This window comes from Prosopis cineraria, unplaced genomic scaffold (assembly GCF_029017545.1).
Source record: "Prosopis cineraria cultivar Desert tree isolate PC_DT_omini unplaced genomic scaffold, ASM2901754v1 PC6, whole genome shotgun sequence".
Lineage (NCBI taxonomy): Eukaryota > Viridiplantae > Streptophyta > Magnoliopsida > Fabales > Fabaceae > Prosopis > Prosopis cineraria.
Genome location: NW_026555337.1, coordinates 17,610,206 through 17,620,976, shown reverse-complemented (window position 1 = coordinate 17,620,976; position 10,771 = coordinate 17,610,206). Strand labels below are relative to the sequence as shown.

Genomic DNA, 10,771 nt, shown 5'->3' with positions numbered 1-10,771 from the left:
ATAGGCTACAATACCGTAATTGCCTTTCTCAAATCGAAAACTTGGAGACCTGGAGACGACATTTGCTTGCACCACATGAAGACCTGGAGGTAGTGCTATGCGTTTGGAATGTAGGCGAAGAAATTGACAGCAGGCAAAAAATAGCTGTCGCCAATAGATAAACAAAGTCAAAGATTTAGCAAGGACACCACACAAATGCTAAGTGAGGTAGATTGAAGCTCTGCATTCATCTGGGAAAACACACGGACGCGAGGCAAGGTGAAGCGAGGCAAACTTGCTGCTGCAAATTCGGTGTCAAAAATCAAAAATGCTGCCAAGGTGAGGAACAACTACTGCTACAGTTTCAGGGTGAGGAAGTTCGGTGACACTGTGTTACACAAGCCAAAGTTCAAACGAGGATTTTGCAGATATTCTGTCAATGGTGCCAAAGAGAAAAATCATCCTACTTCACCAGGTATTTTCGCAGAATCCTTGATGCAAGGCTGTATATCAAATGCTAAGACCTCTTGATTTCTCTGTTATTCAGAGCTAAAAGCAGCCTACCCTGTATTGAAGTAATGGTTGTTCAAATCTCATTTTTCATTATAAGAAATTATGATATTAAGCATCCTCATATCTACAAGATAACATAATGTTGGTAAGTTATCACTGATATTACTTATCAATGAGATACTATAGTATATCAATGATATACTAACTTTAATTAGAAACACAAAAATGCCATCAATGAAATACTATAGTGTATCAATGATATACTAAAGTTAATTAGAAACATGAAAATGCCACTCCTTCACCCAAATCAAATCAAACTAGATTTGAAAAAAATTACAGACGCCTTAACTGATCATAGAAAATCAAATACCTGAAATAAAAAATAAAAAATCATGAACAGTGAGAAAATAATATGTTTTGTGTTCAAAATCAATGACACAAAAAATAGATTAGGAACAGATGATTTATTGATTCAATGGATATATTACGTGAATATATAAAGATGAGGAAATTCGATTATGGATGATTCTCTTCAACCTCCAGAAAAATGAATACAAGACAATTTCTATTCATAATACAGTTTCATGTTCGATGTGATGACAATGTCTGAAAAAAACAGAGAAAATAAACATAGAGAGGCAAGCACTGTACGATAAGATACATTCTGCATCCCTAATGAAGATGGTGAAAATAACTATCTAGATGGAGAAATAAAATCAAAGAAAATCAATAAAAATAACATCAGTTATATTCTATTTTAATAAAAATAACCGAACGGATTTGAGGACAAAAGAGTAAAAACACATCTAATTTATTTTTGAATGGGCCATATTCCAAAATATTCAAAAACTTCTTCCATAATTTATGGAAATTGTATTTTTTGAAGCCATTGAGCTAATTTTCTTTTTTTTTCATAAAAAAGTTTTTTTTTTCATAAAATAAGCTTAAACGAGCAGGTTCTAAACCATGTCATAAAAAGCTTCATTAATAAAATCTAGTACTATTCTATTAATGGGGAAAGGATCAATTATAATTAAGAAAAAATAAACTCATTAGTTCTTCTGTTCCTGGATAATTTGACAGGGCTCCTCCAATACAATTAATCACAACTAAAAACTAAACAAAATGCTGGAAATTATTTGAATTTTTTCCCCAATTTGACCTTGGCAATAATTTGAAGTTAGATCTCTACCAGCCAGCTTCAATAAGCTCCCCGTAAATTCCGCTTAACCTGCGAAAGTAAATAACAATGGTAATTGTAGTATAAACATAACAAGCTGAATTAAATAAAAAAAGGGCATTTAAATCAGACTTTAAGTAATTATTTAAACTTCACAACATCCCCCTCTTGAGGGAATCGGCTTCATGAAAATAACTATAGTTTCGGGCAATTAGTTGTATTTTGCCTTGTTCTGTCGAGTTCATACCTGTTAAAAATAAGATGACGATCACAATTTTCAATAGAGCAAATATGGGAACACTTAAACCAGCAGCAGCTGAGGTTGACCTGTATATAAAAGGTAGCTTCATAAGTAAAACACAAGTCAAATAATATGAATAAGGTTTACCCTAAACTTCCATAAATGTTCACCATCAGCTTAGAACAGCACAAGATTTAGAACATTTTTCTGACCCTTGGAAAGAAAAATACGAAGGAATAAAAACTCCTAAAAATAGTTTTAAAAAAATTACTATTTTTGGAAAGTTTTCCCCTTAGTTTTCTCTCCTTCATATTTTCTTCCCACTTTTCTGTCCATCCAAATCAAGCCACGGTTAAAAAAAAAATGCCTGAACACAGCCCTTAATGATATGATGTACTCCCTCCATTAAAAATTATAAGGTATTTTTTCTAAGGTGAGATTTTAAAAAATATAAGGCATGTTGGGTCTTTTAAGTTGCAATTAATGAGATTTTTTCAAAAATACCGTTAATTAGGATGTGTACTTAATAAGGCTTTATAATTGAGATACCTTATTAAATAAAATAAAGATAAACATGAAAAGAGTATGTAATTTTTTTATAAATAATTAACTAATTCATTGAGGGTCTAATTCAATTTAAAATACCTTATAATATTAAAGGGAGGGAGTAAGTCGCAACAAAATAAAAGGAGTAACAGCTAAATCACCAGATAGAGAAAGAATACATTAATATGAATTTTTTTCCCCTTCCCTTTGAAGTTTACCTTTCTACAAGGTCTTTGACAGATTCAGTTGTGAGTCCAAAACCAAAAGGATAAAGTGGATCATAGTGAGGATCCCCTACATTCATTGGTAGTTGATCCACGGATTTGAACCATGTTCTTGGAAGCTTCCCACTGAATCCATATTCACCATAAAGAACATCTGTCACACCCTGGCCCTCTGTGCCGGGTAACCATGCTGCCACGAGTGCATCTATCGAGGACACATAGGGTTCAATAACAATTGGTCTGCCAGAAACAATGATAACCACGCACTCGACATTTTCACAGACATTCTTGATAGTATCAGGGCCAGGATCAACCATTGTAAGAGTTGTGCTGTCCCCAGCAGACTCAGCATAAGTAGTCTCGCCAACAACAACAATGGCATATTCAAAGTTGCTGTTCTTGACAAAATCACTGTCAGGGTTCTCACGAAACACAACTTCTGTGCTAGGGTCAACTTCCATTTTCACAGCGCCAAGAATAGTTGTTCCTGTCCATGGAAAGGAAATCTGTCAGTTTGTTTCTGATTTAGCATACTCTCATGAGAAATGAGTTTGGTGTTTAGAATAACAAGAAAATGAACCAGAAATATGAACAAAAACAAGATAAAAAAGAAGCAGCAGCCTTTATTTGGTTAGAGTTAGAACAGAAACAAGATGGAAAAAAAGCCGTCATTTGATTAAGTACACATGCCTATGGATGCACTATATGAAGACATTATGCTTTAGATCGAAGGCCAGCTAAACTAAAATGGGGCATTAACTGCCAAGATGAACGTTTGATATAAGTTTATCTGTCTCAAATAACTCAGATGACATTGTAGCAACTTAGGATTAAGCACAGCTACTTCTGTTTACTTGATATGAAGGCATGTACATACTATTATTCATCTGAGACCATGCAAACAAAATAGCATATATTCTAATGACAATCATTAATTAGAGTCCTTGCATTGCTTCATGATTTCATATATTCAAAATTTTTAAATTAATCAAAGAATGACTGTTTATAATTTATTTAGGATATAAGATCAAATGGTAATGCACGGCCTAGAAACATCTTAAGCTGTTAAAATGACTAACACAATATGCACGAGACATGTTTGAGAGTTACTTACCCCGTGTGTCCTCATTGCCATTAAATCCTTGCCATTTGATTGTCCACCCACCACACTGATAGCCCAAATTATCAGCATGAGTACCAGCAACAAGGACTTTCGAGGCTTTCTTTGGGAGGGGAAGGAGTGGAGCACTTCCATTTTTCCCATTCTTAAGCAGCACTAGTGATTTTCTCACAGCTTCCCTTGCTAGATCCCTGTGTTCCTGGATAAAAACAATATCATATTGCAACTCAGGTCTCTCATTGCCATAATTGTGCGGGAATATATTATAAATTACAGCAGACAAGCAATGTAACCGAAGTTCCATCTCAGAAAAATACTTGGACGAATTATTTAAGGTTAATGCAGGAAAGTATAGAAAAGAAATTAGAACATCATATTTTACTTCTTTAGATAATAGATATTAAAATTTACGCTTATAGAAAAAGTGTGTGTGTGTGTGTGTGTGTTTTCCCCCCCCCCCCTTAAAGAGTGATTGTCATCTGAAAATATCGTGCAGAAGTTCTGATTTAAAATGGATTGATTGGAGATTTCCCAAACCAAAGATGCTCAGTTCACACCCAGGAGATTATCACTTATCATATACAAATTTAAAATTTGCCTCACCAACAATTGCAAAGAACATCATCATAGAGCATGATGTTCATTAAAAAATCAAATAGAAAGTCATTTCAAAGAGATACTGTTCGATTGAACTAAATTGCAAATAAAGTTCAGTCCTAAACTTTTAATGGCTAGAATGTCTCACCTGTTTTCCAAGCTCATTAACTAAACTGAGATCGGCTAGAGGATTCTCAAACAGATCCATTGTGAATTTCACAAGCAAAATTCTCTCAACAGCATCATTGATACGCTCCATTGGAATGATATTGTTCTTGACTGCAATTGTAAGATCCTGGATGAACTCCAAATATTTGAATGGGACCATCACCTATGATGAAAACCAAAGACAAAGAAACGATAAATTGTACAATCCCATGCTTCAGTAGAGATTAAATTGTTCATAAGCCACATCCATGCAGAAATTATACTCTCCCCTCAATTCTACATGCAATTTGGACAGAAACTCCAAACTAACCATATCAATTCCAGCTCCAACGGACGCCTCAACAGAATATGAGTAGTTCGAATCAGGTGGTGTTGTGATCTTGTCAATACCTTGCCAATCAGAGATGACAAACCCCTGACAAGCAGGAGGAACAGATATTCGTTATTAACATGCAATGCAAACCCTGTTTCTTTCAAATTTGCAACTGTGAATTTAATTAAACAACAGACTGATTTTCTGTGTTCCTGAACGAGTAAATTAAATGCAACTCATGTAAAATCACATAGTTTCTTCATATAGCTAAAAATAAAAATGATAATAACACAGATTCTGCAAAATAGTTTGATACCACTGAAATTATAATATACTTGTAGGAATTTGACTGTGATCTCATTAATGACTTGAAATTCAAATCAGATATTCTCAGTAGAGGCCTAATTAAGCAAATGTTTTATGTGATGCATGTGGTTTATTTTATTTAAAAAGAAAATAAAGAAAAGAATTTAAATTTCCTTTTTGAGCCAGCATTTAATTCTAAATCTATGTAGATTTTATTTTTGCTACATATGCTTGCTTAGTCCATGTGATCCAATGGCAGCAGACTCGTTGCCTGGATCTCCTGCAAACATGTACCTTCGTTGATTATAAAGAATTAAGAAATCAGAACAACATTTCTCCAATTTTCTTCAACACTCAACAACAAACTTCAATAAACTTATGCCCAAGGGTACCAAAAATCCTTTCCTTTCAAAAACCAATTATATTGGGAAGCTCAATAGACACTTCACTTCTACAACTATAATCGTTTAGATGGTATCCTCTGTGATTTGGTAATAACGTGGTCATCAAATAAATGCACAGAAAATTTTGGCAGCAGTTTCCATTGTATGCTATAACTGTACTTTTATAACGGTGATTATATCCATAAAAATAAGTGCAAAATGTCCATCCATCACCTTAAACTTCAAGGTGTCCTTCAAGAAGCCAGTAACTAAGTTACGGTTTGCATGCATCTTCAACCCATTCCAGCTGGAGTATGAAACCATGATTGTAGCAACCCCCTTAAGGATGGAATCGGAATAGGCAGGCATGTGAATGCTAAGCAACCCATGCCAGTCAATCTCCGTGTTGTTTTCATTGATTCCCTTGGTTGTTCCACCATCTCCAACAAAGTGCTTCGAACAAGCAGCTACCTTTGTTCTACAACACAGTTAATCATGGTATTACAATTTTTTTCAAACATTCATCTCATATGACTAGCATCATGAGACTTTGTCAGGAGTATATAGTATAAAATGTGTGATTATAAAACTTGTCTATAATACTCAAATGCATGCTTATTAAAAGGAATTTAATATCAGTAAGTTCATACTTGCCACCAACATATGGAAATCCTTTCCGGGAATTGGCAGGGACATCACCTTGTAGACCAGGTATGATTGCAGTCATTTCTTTCACAATGTTGGGGTCCTCACTGTAGCTCTCATAGCATCGACCCCATCTGGGATCTCTACAAACCTGTAAGTAGTGTTTCCGAAAAAATACGTAAATTTAGAAAGAATGAAATGATGCATATTTGAGAAACTTATATGCATAACAAATATTTTTGTGCACAGGTTCAACATTTTTCAGCATTCAACTTACAGCAATGCATGGAGCAAAAACATAAGGAATCCCTGTAGCTCTGACTTCAAGAGCAGTAGCAACACCAATCTTATATGCCAGGTTAGGGTCCCTGTTTAACAGGGAAATATAAATTATAACAAATGACAAACAGATACATCAAAGCATCAGCATAAAACAGCACTAGATCATTGGAAATTAAACCTGATGATTAGACAGAAAGATTAAAATACAACATTATGCACCAATTCTATCAAGTATTGAGGCTATATAAAATCACTGCCAAATGCAAATTCAGTTAACTTCAACTTATGTACAAGTCACACTTCTTATAATGGAAAGACTATAAAAAAATTAACATGACAAGACACTAGAGACTGGAGTCATACAAATTATCAAATGCACACACATTGAAGGATAATTGCTAAGAATTTTTAACTTGCCTGGTAGCTCCTAGCCCAATATTATGGGGAAATATTGTGGCATTGTAGACATTATTGTGTCCATGAACAGCATCTATTCCATACATCATTGGGATCCCCAGTCGACTAGCCAAAGCCCCCTTTTGAAATTCATTGATCATATTAACCCAATCTTCAGCAGTAGCTTTTGGAAGGGGCTCACTACCACCACCACTCAATACACTTCCTGCATATAATTAGGAACATCTGAAGTTGACAATTGTTTTTAGAAATATATAATCATTGCTTCCAATTACTTATCTTAGATCCATATTTTTGTTCAAGTCTTATTCCCAGCTCACAAATTAATAGTTATATAATTCCATACTCAAAAGGAAGCATGAAATTCAACAATATGTCCAAAACTCAACCAGATACATTAATAAGTGGGAAATGTAAATGTAATCAAGCAGGAAGGTGCGTAAATAACTGGGTGCAAAGAGTGAAGTCAAATTGAAGTATAAGGAGGACAGAATACAACAAAAAATACACCTTTCCTTTTTTCTCCTGGTTTCATATCCCTTGACGACATTTAAGTACTTAAAAACTATCTAAACTACAATATTTATTTTGGTGAATAAAGTAAATATAAATTAAATCCCAATTGCATTAATCACCATAAAGACAGAAGTGAAATGAATGGAGTATTTTTGTTGTGCTCAAGTGCTCAAAAGCAGGGGGCATTAATAACTGAATATTTAAGAGGCGAATGACTTGGGAGTCACCATGTCGGCCCGAAAAAAAGGGGATTCAACATGAAGCCCAAACACAATTTACTTAATGCAAACGAATTAACACAGTCAAGGCAATATTTGGCCACAAGGAAAACTTCAAGGGAATAGAAGCATGAGAATGAGAGTTACCAAAGAAGTGATGATCAAAGAATGTAAAATATCAGACTCAGTTCCACCTATTTAATTTAATAATACTAAAACTGATTATATTAATCAGCCATAAACACGAAATCAGATGTAGATTGCTAGAGAGCATAACAGAGTGCACATTCAAGAGGTTCTCACCTATGAAGTTTGTTCTCATAACCTCTGCATTGGCAACACTTCTATCAATTTGCACCATCTGACCAATCTTTTCCTCAAGCGTCATTCGATTAAGTAAGTCTTTAACCCGAGTCGCCACTGGCTGCTTCGGATCTTTGTACTTCATATACTCAGCCTGGGCTTCGGCTGTTGATGGCGACCAACATAACCACAAAATCGCCAACAAAGAAATGAATTCCCTAAACATTTTGAGTTTCCCAGCTCTTAGTCCACCTGCAGCGTAAAAGAGAAACGAGGAAGAAAACGCAAGAAGATTCAATAAGCAGGATTTATACCCAATTGATTACTAAGGAATAAAGCTAAGTAAAAGGAATGCATCATATCCCATGAAATGGACTTCAAGAAAAGTTAACCCCGCTACTAAATTTTCCACTTTATAACAAGGAAAACGCAAATGTGAAAAAGGCGCACAAAGAAGATAACCATAAAGATAGAGGACTATATCTAGTTTGCATACGACGACACCGGCAATAAAGAAAAGTAATCATCAATACATGCAATGTCTGAGAAAGAGTTCTAACAAGGTGTGAAGAAGTTGAAATCCTACTGAAGATTTTGTTTCAGAAAGCAACGCTTTGAAGCTTTGAAGGAAAAGGAGTGAGTGATACCGACAGAAAATAATCGAAGTCGAAGAGGCTTACTGGGAGAAGTCACAGGCCAAACGAAGCGCCGAGTCGGACTCAGTATTAATAAAGCTGTTGGTGGAAAATCTGAACATGGGATTATCTTAGGGAAAATCTCACCTAAGGACCCTAAAATAAAATAAAATAAAATAAATTTCCTACCTAAAGCTCATTGAATTTTAAATTGGTTTTGCATTCTCAAAGATTTCAAATGCAAATATGTTGTTTTGTGACAAAATGCATTTGCTCTTGACCATACAAACTATGTACAATAAATAAATATTATATTATTTATATATAGATCTTGTCATTTTTTTAAAAAGTATTGTATATACATTTGAGAAATTAGCATATTATTGTTTAACTTAAGGATGAATATTTAGTTATAATTTACAATTTTTCTAAGTCTACGTAGAACACAATATTAATGTAATTTTTTCCCTCCAATAAGAAAAAAATGATGCATTTGAGATTTTCGGACCTGTAAAAATAATTAAAAATATATTAAATCTTCAGTGTAATTTTTTCTATTTTAAAAACCTTAAGCGAGATTGTCCCATTATTTTATCAAATATAAGGATGAAATATAAAAATAAATTGATAAACATGGGAAGTTCAATTAATTATATCCGTTTTTCTCTTGTGCCAGCGATTCTCGTCAAATTCAGCTTTAAAATTTACGGTATAAAAAAAAAACTTTGAAATTAAAATATAATAATAAAAATCGAGACTTATTTTTTACCTGGATAAAAATAGAGACTTATTGAAATCCCAAAATTTAAATAAATTAATACAAATTCACAACTTCACAACAATGTTTTAAAAGTTGTACTGGATGTTGAACTGAAAAAAATTAACAACTCTTGGTTTTTATTTAAACTAGTGATGTAATAATTAAATAAAATTAATAAAATGTGTATATAAAATAAATATAAAAAAAATTTACAATATGCTTAATTGTTAATAAAATGACATAATATGATCATAAATTATTGATATTATAAATTATAATTTTATAACTTATTAAATATAAATGAATTTTAGTTAAAATAAATATGAGTTAACTTAAAAGCATTAATATTTGTACTTATAACTATCAACATCTTTATAAAAATGATCTCAAATTATATTTTATACATATAAATTGTCAAAAAATAAAGTTATCTTTTAGTACAAATCTAATTTTTGAATTTTTCTGGTTTATTTTAATTCTTATAGATTTTTTTAATATTATATTTAAAACCATCCGTTTTTCTAAAAAACAACTCCAGTTTCAAGTTTAACTCTAGTTTGTAGTTTAATAGTAACTTAACTCTGATCTAATATAGCTTAATTATAAAACTGATTTATTGATCCAAACCAAGCCGTTAACGGCTCTGAGTTGATGGTTTGACCATTAGGTTTGGTCCAATTTTTGAAACAATGCTTTACAATAAATAAAAATAAAATTTTTTGAAACAATGCTTTACAATAAATAAAAATAAAGACTCAATTGATATTAATTTATTAGTTACTAATTTATATTTAAATATATTAAATATATTTTCTTCATTTAGAATGGCCATTTCACATGCTTAGTTTTAACGAGGGTTAAAAAATGGAGGAGTTGGGAGAGAAAAGGATAGGTAAGAAGATATTCTCTTTCACACAAAAACACACACACATGTATATATGATTTTACAATGACAATAATAATTATATTGTTAAAAAAAGAACTTTTTCTATTCACAAACAAAGAACTTTTTTTTTTCAATCTGCAAAAACATGTATATGCCATTTTTATATAAGGGAGAATTTCATTACAGAACCACATATATGTGACATTATTATAAATAAAGCCCAATCAAGTCTGAAATCTCATCGTAAGCTCAAAGGACTAAAATGAAATAAGCGTTATTGGTTAAGCAACCAAAATGTCTTTGGTTTAAATAGAAAAATGATGCAGTCAACAACATGTGAATAACACATGAAAAAAGCCATTTTTGTAGCCACATTCCCATGACCTACAGGAAGAAGTTCTCATCATTGCTAATTTCATCAATTTCACTGACACCATTTTCGGTTGCTCAAGTAAGAAGGTACTAAAAGAGTGCCCATAGGTGAATCGATGCTCATGCAGACTTGGGTTTAGAAAATCATTGGTGACACAACGAAACCT

At 32.8% G+C, this 10,771-nt stretch overlaps 1 protein-coding gene across 3 annotated transcripts; it reads right to left on the bottom strand.

Moving 5' to 3' along the window:
• Positions 1–1,495: 1,495 nt before the first annotated feature.
• On the bottom strand, positions 1,496–8,637 carry LOC129313440 (uncharacterized). Of its 3 annotated transcripts, none has more exons than XM_054956542.1 (12): positions 8,512–8,637; positions 7,952–8,203; positions 6,915–7,119; positions 6,493–6,583; positions 6,221–6,366; positions 5,805–6,048; positions 4,879–4,983; positions 4,549–4,731; positions 3,798–4,002; positions 2,678–3,170; positions 1,920–1,999; positions 1,496–1,723 (listed from the first exon to the last, which is right to left on the bottom strand). In XM_054956542.1, the coding sequence occupies exons 2-12, from the start codon at positions 8,175–8,177 to the stop codon at positions 1,719–1,721; spliced, it is 1,983 nt and encodes a 660-aa protein (XP_054812517.1). In that variant the 5' UTR covers positions 8,178–8,203; positions 8,512–8,637; the 3' UTR covers positions 1,496–1,718. The 3 variants fall into 3 exon arrangements, with proteins under 3 accessions (XP_054812517.1, XP_054812514.1, XP_054812516.1); XM_054956539.1 differs by having other exon boundaries at positions 8,538–8,637; XM_054956541.1 differs by having other exon boundaries at positions 8,599–8,631.
• Positions 8,638–10,771: the final 2,134 nt, after the last annotated feature.

Bases quoted from the DNA above. Each gene is read 5' to 3' on its own strand.
- LOC129313440 (XM_054956542.1), bottom strand. From the start codon at position 8,177: ATGTTTAGGGAATTCATTTCTTTGTTGGCGATTTTGTGGTTATGTTGG. The intron at 4,984-5,804 runs GTGATGGATGGA...CCTGCTTGTCAG, and splicing joins AGGACACCTTGAAGTTTAAG to GGGTTTGTCATCTCTGATTG. The intron at 4,732-4,878 runs GTTAGTTTGGAG...TTTTCATCATAG, and splicing joins TTGGAGCTGGAATTGATATG to GTGATGGTCCCATTCAAATA.